This window comes from Martes martes (genome assembly GCF_963455335.1).
Source record: "Martes martes genome assembly, chromosome: 3".
Lineage (NCBI taxonomy): Eukaryota > Metazoa > Chordata > Mammalia > Carnivora > Mustelidae > Martes > Martes martes.
The window spans coordinates 177,412,226-177,426,910 of NC_137890.1; the positions used below are offsets into that span (position 1 = coordinate 177,412,226).

The 14,685-nt window shown below is 34.3% G+C and overlaps 2 protein-coding genes across 5 annotated transcripts in view; one reads left to right on the top strand and one right to left on the bottom strand.

Moving 5' to 3' along the window:
* METTL21A (methyltransferase 21A, HSPA lysine) overlaps window positions 1-11,309 on the top strand; it is a 24,953-nt gene extending 13,644 nt beyond the window's left edge. For both annotated transcript variants that reach the window (XM_080798509.1, XM_080798508.1), the window contains exon 5: window positions 10,776-11,309. In XM_080798509.1, the coding sequence (XP_080654635.1) occupies window positions 10,776-10,787 (12 nt within the window). In that variant the 3' untranslated portion in view covers window positions 10,788-11,309. The remainder of the gene's footprint in view (window positions 1-10,775) is intronic.
* The window catches only part of CREB1 (cAMP responsive element binding protein 1), a 61,793-nt gene continuing 48,409 nt past the window's right edge, over window positions 1,302-14,685 (bottom strand). For 2 of the 3 annotated variants that reach the window (XM_080798505.1, XM_080798504.1), the window contains one exon: window positions 1,302-8,293. In XM_080798505.1, coding sequence (XP_080654631.1) covers window positions 8,149-8,293 — 145 coding nt within the window. In that variant the 3' untranslated portion in view covers window positions 1,302-8,148. The remainder of the gene's footprint in view (window positions 8,294-14,685) is intronic. The other variant, XR_013966550.1, reaches the window with a different exon arrangement.

A 14,685-nucleotide genomic window follows, 5' to 3' on the forward strand; every position in this document is an offset into this window, starting at 1 on the left:
TATGTAATATGTTTTAGGAACCCCTAAAACTCAACAACAAAAAACACCATTAAAAAATGAGCAAAGGACTTGAACAGACATTTCTCCAAGTAAGATTTACAGGTAACCAACGGACCCATGAAATGATTCTCCACATCATTAAAGAGCTGCAAATCAAAACCACGAGACACCTCTTCACACCCGTAAGGATAGGCATAATTAAAACAAAAACAAAGTAAACAAACGTTGGCCAGGGCATGGAGAAACTGGGACCCTCATACAACTCTCGGAGGAGTGGAAGTGGTGCGGCAGCTCAGGAGAAATCTGGCGGTTCCTCAGAAAGTAAACGCAGAGTTGCCCTGTGGCCCAGCAATTGCACTCCCAGGTAGTTCTCCAACAGAACTGAAAACGGGACTCAAATGCTTGCACATGAATGTTAATAGCACTATGCACAACAGCCAAAAAATGGAAATACCCAGTGTCCATCAATGGATGACTGGATAAACTGTGGCTCACATAATGGATTATTACTCAGCCATAAAGAGGAATGAAGTAAAGGTAAGAACTAGTGCGGAGGAAATTCAAAAACATGCTAAGTGAAAGAAGCTAGACGCAAAAGGTCACATATGGTTCTATTTACATGAAATATTCAGAACAGGTAACTATAGAAACAGCAGATTGGTGGCTGCCAGGGGCTGGAGGAAGAGGAAAATGGAGTAACTCTTTAATAGGTACAGGATTTTGGCAGTGATGTGTTGGAACTGGATATACAGGGGGCGGTAGCACATTGCGAAGGCACTAAATACCACTGAACTGTTAACTTAAAAAAATGGTCAATTTTGTTCCATGAATTGCAGCTCAATTAAAAACAAAAGTAGCATTCAAGCGCCTAGAAATACCTCTCCTCTTCACTTGTTAGGCCTTCATGAGAATTCTAAGCCCCAAATTTGGTCAGTGTGCCTAAGAAAGATGTGGAGAATGGAAGGCTAATGCTGATTAAGGCAATTCTGGGCTTTTGCCTTAAGCAGTTTAGTGGAACAGTGGCATCTTTTATAAGATGGAAAAAACCCAGCTGAAGAATGAACAGATTTAGAGGAGAAATTAGAAGTTCTGTTTTGGACCTCAGTTTTGCAATCTGAGCAGAGATGACAAATGGGAGTTTGTAGCACGGAGTGGAAATTGTATAAATGTTTTAGAAAGGTTTCTTTGGCTGTCTTAGCTTCTTGAGGGCAGGGACTTCTTACTGCCCACAAGTGTGTCTTCAAGTATTTGTGAAATAAGAAAGAGACAACAAAGGTATGGATAAAGAGAAGATAGGTACTGTAAGGTACTGTATGGTTTTATTGGAGGCCCAAGCACCTGAACAACATGGGTTACAAGTAGGATGACCATATGTCCTGATTTACTCAGCACAATCCTGGTTTACCCCTTTTGTCCCTATTAATTAGTATCACCCTTTTACTCTTAAAAATGTCTGCAGAATAACTTACATGGTCACGCTCTGTGGAGAAAGAATAAAATTTATATAACAAGCTTCATAAACACGTCATGGTAATTTTTTAAAAAAAAGTTCTTTAGAATAAATGCAACTGCTTATTTTTAGAAATTGAATCAATAGGAGAATCTTTTATTATGCTTTAAGTAAAGAGCAGATTAACCACACCCTCTCCCATTTCCTTCCATTTTATATGATCACAGAACTTTAGAATTACAAAGGGACCTGAGAAGTTATCTATTCTTATTGTTCTTCCAATGCAAACATGTATTTTATGACACTGGAGACAGCTCCTCGTTTGTCTCCCACTGGTTTTCTCAATAGGGTGGTAATATCTCCAAATCTTCAAATAGGCACCCGTTCAATCTTACTGAACAAAGAAATCTTGTGCTAAAAATGAGGAATACAGTAAAAGTAAATAATTGGAGATATGTTCTTGTTGCTCACATTAGTTTTGTTGTTGTGCAACAAGCTTGTGAAATATTCTAACATAAAATTTGCTCATTTAACAAAAGTAATAAACCTAAGTTCAAGAAAATATAACTTAACACTACTGACAAAAAAGAAAATATAGAGATCCCATCCCCAAAAAAGAGACTTACAGAGTTTTTAAAAGCATGTTTATGTGACTGCACATAAATGTGTGTAAAAAGGGCATTATGACAGTTGATACCACAAAGATTACAGTAAGAAAAAAGCACTTTATGACAATATTTCACAAATTCACAAGGATCACTTTAATATACAAAGCAATTGCTACCATTCTGAACACAAAGCAGCTAATATGTACATAGTGTTAATAAAATGCATTATAACTCAGTACATTTTCTCTCTTTACACAGAGCACAAAAAGATTTAGGTAAAAAAATTAAAACAGGGATGTTTCTAGAATGTAGGGAATTTTATTAGAAATGTATTTCCCTCATTATAGTTATTTATTTAGTATTCAACTCCAATAGTAACATCAGAGTTAAAAATCAATACCCTGTTTTGTGCTGATAGTTTTGTGGGGGAGGTATTCTTTACCCCAATCCTCAAGGAAAAAACTAACACAAAAACAAAAAGCATCTTTCTCTCTAGAAACTTCCCTGATTATTTTGTTTCTAAAAAGTTTCAAGTGATACATCTAGGTTAGAAATCATTCCTTCTGTGGGTGGGGATGACAACTGACATATGGACAAATCAGTTGGGACAACTCTACATGGGAAACTGCTGACTAGCACTCTTCTTTGCCACCCCTCATAAATCCATACTCACAGAACAATGTTGACAAATTATTTCCCACTTTTAATATAAATAATTTTATTACATACACAAATTGGAGTGGCACCTGGATAAAAATACGTCTATAAAGCATTTACCAATTCAATTTTAAAAACATAAGAAAATAAAACCTCCCAAACACAATGATAGATCATTTCACTTGGCCAACTAACATAAGATTATTATCTGCAGGGATTTTCTTCCTTCCCTACCAATTTTTAAACTATCTCAGATTTACTCTCACATTTCTGAGATGGTCCTCAGACAGAAGCTTGGAAATGCCATACTTGTGTAGGCAAGTATCATATATGCCTGTGTAAAGTAGGCAAATCTAAATTTCCTACTGTTTGACCCTTTTCAAAGACATTTCCCACAGATTGTTCATTTTTCTTTTACTTGCTGGTGAGAATAATTAAAAATGTATCATGTTATGCCCAGCTAGGACCTGCACCCACAGTACCAGAATGCAGACAGGTCAATATCTTCCCTCTGTGCTAAACAACTCTGCCTGTTTATAATATCATCTTGCTTCACAGGCTTTGTTCTATTTTTTTTTCTATTTTTATTTTTTTAAAAAATAAATTTCAAGCTAAAACACCTGAAATATAATCCCTCCATTCAGACGTTATCTGGTCCCTCTTAAAGTTTGTCTGCCCCCTGAGGACACATACAAAGGCTTAAGCTACATTCACTAATCAGTAAGAACTTATCAGAAGCATATGAGACAGATGGAACTTCAGCACCCTGTTTGATTTATTTGAAATTCTTCCATACTGACTCAGCTTCATGATATGTTCAACCCCTCAGGGATTAGTGCCTCTCCTAGCCATTGATTCGAGAAAGTCAAGGAAACCAGTTCCCAGTACATACAGTGACTGTGCAGTCAACTTAAAAAAGTCAACATATCAATATTAAAAGTATTCAAGATGTATGCAAACCATCCAACAAAAGTTCTAGTTGTGCTTTGTACGATTGAGTGAGCAAACATATCCCCCAACTCTTCACCTACAGGCTTGCTAAAGCACACAGCACTTTCTCCTGTCTCACCTGACATCAGTCAAATTTAGGCAGCACTTCTTTGATGTTAAGAAAGCCAATTTAAAGTGAAAAAACCTTTGTCAAATGATTACACGTGGTCTCCATCATGATAGTAATTACCTTGAAAAATATTTTACTGTTCTGGACAAATTCATGGATATCTTGGCATCCTATAGACAACATCAATGTTGGAAATTAACATCTATTCACTCGAGTTGCTTTTCCTTCTATCTTTATCCATGATGAAAAAGAGTAACATTGGATCCAAAATCATCTTTTAACTAACTGGGCCAGGCAAATCTAATTTCCTGTTATTTTTCCTTTACAGCTATTTATAAGACTAGCCTTTAGGTGCTAAAATATTTTAATGAAAAGTTTCCATTTTAAAAAGTCACATGATTTGAAAAGAGGAGAAAGATATAAGTCAGTTGACAATTAATTGATGAGGGAACTTCTCAAGTTGCTAATACCCAACTGGGTCATTTTTAAAAGTGCAAGTTACACCAAACATTTACAAAGAATACAATGTAAATATAATCCAAATAAATATACAAGTTTTGTATTAGGTCAATGGGAAACAATATACCAAAAGTTTTCAGAGCCACAAAGGCAACAAAATAAAGCCTCCTGAAATAACTGAAAAGGTGTGTAACTACTGTTCTTAAAACCCACTTTAATTAACTTTACCATATTAGCCTTACTTAATCCTGCAAAATGAAGCAGCCTTTTTGATCTTCAAAATAAAGAGACCAATTTATGCTAGTAGCTGACTGTAGCAGATCACAAAATTAAGTACATTTTAAAAATGTAAAGAAGAAATCTAGATTGAAGTCACTTCAAGTAAGTAAAAGCATCCTGGTTTAAACAAACTTGTTGTTTCTTCCTAAGCCTTTGTATGATTCCACATGTCACCCCACATGGTCAAAATGACAGTAGGGATGAGGCCTGAGAGACCGAGAGAAACTTCAGCCAGATGACCTCTGATCACACAGCCTGCCCCACTGGTGTGTGCTTTCAGACACTAGCGCTGCTGCTGACCTACCATCAAAAACACATTTTCTGACAAAATCCCTGCTCAAATGAAAACACCAAAATTCCTCCCCCAGGATGAGTTTTGAAAAATCAGTGGTACCTTTTAGAAGCTATCTTCAAAATGTTGTTACCACTGTTATAGCTGCCAGAGACAAAGCATAAAAACCAAATACTTGGGGGGGGGGAGCGGGGGAGTTTTCAAGTGACTAGTAACATATGTAAAAGTATCCAGCCAAAGAAAACTAACAATTAAAAAAAAAAAAAAAAACTTGGAAGAAAATTAGAAGACAAAAATCAATCATGAGTGCTGAAGTAATGCAGTCCAAGAAACTACCAAAAGGGATGCAATAGAACACACAAAAATGTAAAATTTCATCTGACCTCAATATACTATAATACTCAGCATTCCTGACTTAAGAGCTCTCAGAGCTTCAGATTATATACTGTATGTATTTATATATATTTACACATATATTATACAAATGCCATTCCCCCCCAATAATATCTAAATGAACAGAGCACCTATGACAATATGATGGTTGCCAATATGGTACTTGAGTTTGAAAAGAATGAAATTAAAATTGTATCCGATATCAATTTTTTAATAATGTGAACACATTGGATCTAGCCCTTTCTAAACCACTTTTCAGTTAAACACTATCAAAGCTTGAAAACTCATGAGAGTAATATATCAAAAATAAACCCCTCCCACTTCATTTTTATTAGAGTTAATCTGTCCTATAGATAAAAGTGCCACATGGCCCTATATTTGCAAAGTAAGCGATATCAAACTTGCTATTTTCTAGGCAAATCAGTAGCATATGTACAGATTCCTATGATGTTTTCATTCCCTTTTGGCCAATATGAAAAAACATTACTGGTAATGTGGCCCATATATGTTCTTGGCTACAAGATTTTTTTTTTTTTTATTATGTCATTTTCTTAATAAAGATTCTCAATGTTGCATGCTTAAAAACAAACACCTTTTTTCCAATTCTTGTTAAAAAAAAAAGTTGCATAAAAGATGCTTATCTGTATAAACTGAAATATCTTCAAGTCTCTTTAAGGGTCTAAAACAGATTTAGCAACAGAATACATTTCTTACCTCACCATGAAGTAACTGACTTCAAACCAGTGCAATCATCCTCAAGGTACAAAGGACCTGGTATTTATAAAAACTTATAAATTCAACCAGCTCATACGGATGTGACTGCCTTGATTTATCAGGGACTAAGAGGACCACCAAATTTCTAATTAAACAGAATGCCTCAACTTTTGGAAAACGGTTTAGAGAATACAACTTGCTAAGTCCTAGGCAATTTTCATTTATAAAGTTTATGACATTCAAAACATTTTGACTCATTAAGAATTCTAGTTTGTGAAGAGATTTGTGATTTTGCTTAGTTTCTGTTGAAGTTTTGGAAAATGACAGATCTATGCTGATATACAAATAATTTTTATGCTACAACTTTCCCCATTAGCTCAGCAGGATAAACATCAAACTTTACAGTCGTTTGAAAGCCTTCTTGAGAATCTGGTGAATTGTCCAAATATAAGACTACATCACTCAATTCTTAGAATGATGCTCCTTCATAAACTCTGTTCATCCTTGAAAAAAGACAATGGTTTGTTATAAACAAAAATATACCATATACAAGTATTAATTAAAAGCCTTATTTTCCAACATGGACCCGATAACACCCAAATGCATATTCTGTTAACACATTAATAAACTTAATGTTTAAAAAAACCCCTCATGACTAAATATAAAACATCAATTTTCTATACTCTTCTTTTAAAAGGAATAACCTTCTTAAATGAGAAATTACATCTAACATTATGTCAGTCTCCAATTTTTAAAATCCAGCTTAGTCCTATTTTTCTCTTAAAGGGTAACTTTTAGATTTATCAAGCTTAGTGAATAAGATGAGTAATTAATAATTAGAAGTAGTACTGGAAACAATGTATGATACATATAAATACAGACTGTTATAGTCAGGGGTTCAAACAGGTAGCTCCTTTGTAGAACGACAAAGGCTATATAGCATATTGGAAGGCTAAAGCAAAACTGTCCTTTTTAGGAGAAAACAAACCAAAAAAATGTTTTGCAAGAGTGACAATCCAAATATTGTAGTACAGCAGTCATTCAAATATCTCTGAAGAAAATAACTTTCCTTGTGTATATCTAATCCTGTACTTTTTATAACTATACCTTACAACTTCTTTCATTAAAAAATTCACTAGAGATACTCTGTTAAAGTATGTTAATATGGAAAAGATTTCAAATCAGTATTTTTCTACAACACATAACATTTTATAAACAAATATATCATTTTGTTTTATTTAACATCTTGAAGGCTTTCCTGTTGGTGGTATACTGTAAGTGCAAATGGGAACAGTTTAATTAGAAGTATCTTTAAGTAAATGAGTGACATAAATATTTTTTGAAGGCGATGACAAAAACATTTATTTAAAAATCTTGTTATATAACTCAAGGGGCTGGTTTACTAATGAGCATCTTTTTACTATTAAGAATTTGGTACTAACTAAAACAATCTTTGTACTTTTACTTCAATTTAATTTAAAATTCAAATACCATGCTTTTTCATTCAGTTGGTTACTTCTTTTAATGTATTCAAAAATGCTGAACACATACAGAACTGAATTAAGAAGCAACAACTGCCCTATGGAAGAGCTATAGTTAATACAGAATGTTTTTAAGAACCAAGGACAAGTTTTCAGTATTGAAGAAGAGAATGTACATAGAAAGCACTCCGAATTCATTCTTAATTTCTTCAACACCATACTAAAATTCTCTTTTAGAGGGTATATCTCTTAACAATTTTACATAATTCACAATGAAAATGTGAAAACATGTCAATTTGGCAATCAACACTTCTTCATTGCACCTTACTTACTTTATGCATGCGGCCCACACATTACTTCAGCTCAAGAGGCTGGGGTAATTCTGTCCCTAAGGCAATCAAGGAGCTCAGCACAAACCTTGAAATCATTTTAAAAAAGATTTTCTTTTCCTCATTTCCCCCATCAATTTACAAGTAAACAAATTATTACTTCTTGAAGAGGGAGGGGGATGAAAAGCAGAAGTCTCTTCATGATTCCTGGTGCTGAAAATTTCTTGAGGGGAGAAGTGGAGGCAGGTGTTGGAACATTCACAGTTTAATGCAAAAGCACAAATGAATGAAATTCTGTAGTTGCTTTCAGGCAGTTTTGCGAATAGAAAAAAAGAAATGTTTAGAAAATAAAATGTTTATTTCGTCTTTCTGGTTGTGGCCAAGCCAGTCCTTTTCCACCGTAACAGGTGAAATTTAAATCCCAAATTAATCTGATTTGTGGCAGTAAAGGTCCTTAAGTGCTTTTAGTTCCTCAATGAGTGTCTTATTTTGGTTTTCAAGCACTGCCACTCTGTTTTCTAAACATTTCACATATTCTTTCTTCTTTCTACGACACTCTCGTGCTGCTTCCCTATGAGCAAAAAAGGACAGGAGAAATTATGCAACATTTATTTATATATCATTTATTTGGGGCTAGAGTACTTTCAAATATTTAGTTTAAAGCAACATGTATTTTAATATATTAAAGATTAAGCATTTGAAAAAACTGTACAGAATGATTTGGAGATGGCCTCATATAAAATTTTAATTAAACATACCATCTAAGTTTGACATGGAGGACACTGGAAGATGGAGAGGAGAAGTGAGTTGGGGAAATTGGTGGGGGAGACAAACCATGAGAGACTGCGGACTCTGAGAAACAAACTGAGGGTTTTGGAGGGGAAGGGGGTGCGGGGTTGGGTGAGCCTGGTGGTGGGTATTAAGGAGGGCATGGATTGCATGGAGCACGGGGTATGGTGCATAAACAATGAATTTTGGAACACTGAAAAAAAATAAATTAAAAAAAAGTCCAAATGTGAAAACCCCACAAACAACACAAAGGGCTGAATGATCACTTAAAATTTAAAAGTATATCACTGTTTATTGATATGTTCTATATCACACCTATAAAACTTGAAGTTCTATCAATAACTAAGTAAATATTAAGGCTAAATGTCAGTGTGAAAAACATGCTAAGTCAAATACAAAAATCTCATAAACTCATCATTTCAGGGTATTAAAAAAAAGCCTAACATGAGTCTCTTCCACAAATGATGTTGAGAAAACTGTATATCCACATACAAAAGAATGCAGTTGGATCCTTACCTTATACCATATACAAAAACTAATTGAAAATAGATTAAAGAACTAAATATAAGACCTAAAACTATAAAACTTCAGAAGAAAACAGGGGAAAAGCTTCAAGACATTGGGTTGGCAGTGATTTCCTGCTATGCCACCAAAAGCAGACAACAAAAACAAAAACAAATGGGGTGACATCAAACTTAAAAAATTCTGTGCATCAAAGGGGACACAATCAATAGGGTGAAAAGGCAACCCACGAAATGGGAGAAAATACTTGCAAATCATATATTTCATAGGGACTTAATATCTAGGACATACAAAGAACTTTTACAACTTAACAAAATAACTTGATTAAAGAATGAGAAAGGACCTGAACAGACACTTCTCCAAAGATGTACAAATAGCTAACAAGCATATAAAAAGATGCTCAACACCAATCTAATTATTAGAGAAATGCAAATCAAAGCCACGACAAAGTATCACTTCACACCCTTTAGGATGGCTACTATATTTACACAAAACAAAACAAAAAACAACCCCTCCTCCAAACCCAGACAGAAAATAGTGTTGACGAGGACGTGAAGAAATAGGAACCCTGTGCACTGTCCGTGGGTTGTAAAATGGCCCAGCCACTACAGAAAACACTATAGCAATTCCTTAAAAAATTAAAAATAGAATTACCCTATAATCCAGCAATCCAACTTTTAGATATATATCCAAACAATACAGAATAGGATATTGAAGAGACATGGGCATGCCTATGTTCATAATAGCATTATCCACAATAGCCAAGATGTGGAAGCAACCCAAGTATTCATCAACACATAGACACACTTTAAAAATGTGGTATATACATACAAAGGAATATTATTCAGCCTTAAAAAAGAAGGAAATCCCACCAAATGCTACAACATGGATGAACCTTGAGAACAAAATGCTAATAAGCAAAATAAGCCTGCCACAAAAAGACAACTCTATGATTTCACTTATATGAAGTATCCAAAGTAGTCAAACTCATAAGAACAGAAAGGAGAATGGTGATTGCCAAGGACTCACAGAAGAGGAAAATGAGGGACTTTGTTTTAATAGAGTTTTAGTTTTGCTAGGTAAAAAAGTTCTGGAGATCTGTTGCACAACAGTATGAATATACTTCACACTACTGAACTGTATATTTAAAACTGGTTAAGATGATAAATTTTAAGTTTTATACCACAATTAAAAACTATTAAACTATTTTTAAAAATCTAGCAGATTAAGAATAAAAAATATTTTTAGTGAGCCAGAAAGTCTAAACTGGTAAATTTTTTTAGCTCTATGGAATAAGGACTGCATATTATATCCTCAGTCACTAGCCAAGGGCCTGGCATAAGGTAGGTCCTTATTCCTGAGTGGACCTAAGAGTTGAAAGAAAAAGGTTCTAAGTCTTTAAAAAATAGAAAAAAGCAGCAACTTACAATCACTCATTTACAACAGTGGCAATACAGCACAGCACTTAAGAGTAATAACTTCAGTGTCAGGTTCTTAGGTTTAAATGGTTACCTCTTACCAATTATATGACCATAAGCAAATTAAGGCAATTACATGATCTTAGTTTCCTGACTGTAAAATAGAGAAAATACTATCTACTTCAAAAATTTTATGAGGATTAAAGGAATATATAAAAAATGCATGAAATAGTGGCTGGCATTTTGTAAATGCTATGTATGTGTCTGCTGTAATTATTTCTAGATAACTCTAATACCTTCATTAATGTCTTCATCCCCATATAGCCTACTGAGTAAGAAAAAAGGAGCAAGCTGACTTTTGGAATAAAAAAAAGCTGCATCTAATGTTGTACCATCCATGACATATACGGACGATATATGATCCATGGCATCACTGTACCACTGGTGAAAATTTCGGGGGGGAAGGACTTAAAAATGGCCACATTCTCATGCACAGTGAAGACAACAAGCCAAGAAGTGCGATGAGGCCATGAGTGATGTAAAGGATCACAGGTGGGAATGATTCTGAGGTCAATCTGGATGTTCCGTATGTGGTGAAATCTAACAATATAGAGAGTCTGTAGGATGTATGTACACACTGACAAATCTACTTCTATCCAGGGCTGTTATCTTGTTTTCCTTGCTTTCTCCCCCATCATTTGAGAATTTTAGAGTTCACAAGTGCTCATATGAATGCAGTATCTATCTACATGCTAGTTTCCAAAAAAGTTAAACTAATATGATCCCGTAGGTTAGTATCTTCTAATTTTGCTCTAGCAAAGTTAGTATACTATAGTGTTGCTAAAGCTTAGGTTTCTCAAAAGCAAAAAGAAAAAAAAACAAAAAAAGGAACACTGGATTAAGAAAATTAACTTATTTCTTTAATGTTAACACCTTTGATCCTTTCAATATACTTAATGTAAATTGAGACTCTCTCCAAAGAGGAATTCTAACTAGCAAATGCCACGCTGATTATGGGTATACAATACCTTTTTGGAGGAACACCAAATAAATTTCAAGTACTGTCTTACAGAATGATGCTCACAGTTTAAAATAAAAAAATGGATACAAATTTAATATAGTATGATAGAATAGCAAGACTTCTAAACAGGATCAGAAATCTTGGGTTCAGATCCTGGCTTTGAAACTAACTAGTTGTATAGTTTCCAACAGGTACCAGGGAAGAACTATTTCTTCACCTGTTAGTTTTTTGTTTCTTTTTTTTTTTAAAGGCCTAATCAAGATGTCTCCAACTAGGACCATTAGGTTTGTATTAAGGAGTATGCAAAATCAGGGAATAAACCTGCCATGTCATTCTAAAGCACCGATTCTGATTAATGGGTCAGAGGGGTGGCAAGCATTTTCATATTTAAAAAAGCATTATTATATTTTGGAGTGGAATACAGAATACAAATGAACTTTAAATAAAAATTTTAAAGAAATCCTTAACTTGGAGAATGCTACTTAAAGCTTCTCAAAAATTTTTAGATATATATTAAAAAAGAAGAAAATGAAAGGATTCTCCCAGCGGATTGGTCTGACAACATGGTGTGAAGATTAAATTGACCACTGATGTTTCTTCCAGTACAGAAATAGGATTTTATGATTTTAAGCATTCATGCAAACAGATGGCTTATAAATTCTGCAATTGATGTGATAGGCATATTTTTAGAAAAAAGTTCTTTCACATAATGTGTCCCAACATCCTCCTCCATTCACTGAACTAGTTCTTTGCCTCTAGTTCTTTGCCTCTATATGATTCTTATTCTCTCATTTTCAGCATCTTCCATAATTCCAAACTACCTGATTTTTTTCTTTTACCTTCAAAGTTTATCAATTGTACTTTAAGAAACAAACAAAAAACAACAGGCTTTTGTTACACCGATTTTCCTCTATTTTCTCTTTTCAGTTTTATTGATTTTATTTATTTATTTTTAAAAGATTTTATTTATTTGACAGAGAGAAAAGGTGGGGGAGTGGCAGGCAGAGGGCAAGGGAGTAGCAGGCTCCCCACTGACTAGGGAGCCCGATGTGGGACGTGACCCCAGAAACCTGGGATTATGACCCGAGCTGAAGGCAGACACTCAACCAACTGAGCCCCCATGCTCCCACAGTTTTATTAATTTTAATTTGGTCTTCTTTTTCTAGTTTCTTAAGATGGAAGTTAGGTTGGCAAACTTGTTTTTGGTAAATATTTTTGGCTTCTCAGACCAAATGGGCTCTGTCACAACTACTGCTATCGTAGCATGAAAGCAGCCTTAGATAACACATAACTGAATGAGCACGGCTATGTTCCAGTAAAACTTTGTTTATAAAAAACAGACAATGAGGTATAGTTTGCTAACCCCTGACATAGATGACTGATTTAAGACTTTGTTTTCTAACATTAAGTATTTAATGGTATTAATTTCCCTCTAAGCACTGATTGAACTCCCACAAATTTCTGTTGTATTTCAATTTGCACTAAGTTAAAGATACTTCCTTTGAAACATCCTTTTTGACCTATAGACTTAGAAATGTTTGATACTTAATTTCCACACAACTGGGGATTTTCCTGGGTGCTTTATGGGCCAAGAGCATATTCTATTATTTCTATTCTCTTAAATTAACAAGTGTCATTAAAATGCCAAATAGGTAAAGTTAGTTGATTGTCATTCAGGTTGTCTCTATCTTCTTTCATCATTCAGAAAAGAATGCTGAAGTTTTTTTTTTTTTTTGGTGGGCAGCAAAGCAAGGTTTATTGAGCAATGGTGAAGTGATAGTACAAAGCTCCTGAAGAGGGAGGAGACCTGCGAGGGCTGCCCTGAAGTTTTCAACTATTCAATTCTCTGTTTAGTTTCATCACATTTGGCCTCATTTATGTTAAAGCTATTAGGAGCATATACATGTAAAATTACTATGTTTTTTTAGAGAAACAATCCTTTTATCTTTACATATTGTTCTTTTTTACTCCCTTCCTTCTAATTTATGCTTGATATTGAAGTGAGATTCTTATAAATAGCATATAGTTAGGTCTTGGTTTTTTATTTGGTCTTTTACGTGGGTTAGACAAGGTTTAGCCATCTATGACGCATGGGTCAAATCCACACAGTCTGTTTTAAATAATTTTTAAACTTCTAGCCAGACTAAGTAAGAGAGAGAAAGGCCACAAATTCTCACTATCAGGAATGAAATCCCTATTAAATAGTGCCCCCACCACCCAAGAAAACCACAACCAAAAGCCCAGAAGTGTTTAGATATAAATCTAACAAAAAATGTATGGAATCTATATGCTAAAAAATGGAAAGAACATTGTGTTCCCAGAATGGAATACTCAGTATTCTTTTAAGATATTAATTCTCCTCAATTTGATTTATAAACTCAACAAAACCCTAATCAAAATCCCAGAAAACTTTCTTATAGACATCAACAAACCAATTCTAAAATTCATATGAAAATGCAAAGGAACCAGTACAGCCAAAACAATTTTGCAAAAGAGCAAAGTTGGAGGACTCACACTGTCAAATTTAAAACTTACTAAGATGCTGCAGTAATCAAGACAGTATAGTATTGGCTAAAGGATAAACACAAAGACCCATGAAACAAGCTAGCCAGAAACATACGCACACAAATATAGTTAAATGACTTTTGACAAAAGTGCAATGGCAATTCAGTAAAGGATAATCTTTTTAACAAATATGCTGAAGCAAATATATATCCATACACAAAAAATATGAACCATGACACACCTCACATCGTATATAAAAGTTAATTCAAAAGGGATCATAGACCTAAATGTAAAACATAAATTGTAACACCAGCCACTCTGGAAAACAATTTAGCCATTTCTTATGAAGTTAAATATATGCTTACCATTCTACCTGGCCAGCCCACTCCTACGTATTTATTCAAGTGAACTGAAAGTTCATACTAACTCCTGTGTATGTTTATAGTAACTTCATTGATAATCCTCCCAAACTGGAAACTATGATGAACATCAAGGTCAACAGACAAATAAACCACAGGATATGTGTATAATGGAATACTAGGGATAAAACCAAATACTGATCCATGTAACACTATCAATAAATCTTGAATGCATTTTGCTAAGTGAAAGAAGCCAGACCCTAAAGGCTACATATACTGTATGTTTCTGATTATATGAGATTCCGGAAAAGGCAAAATCCTAAGGACAGAAAACAGTTCAGTGCTTCCA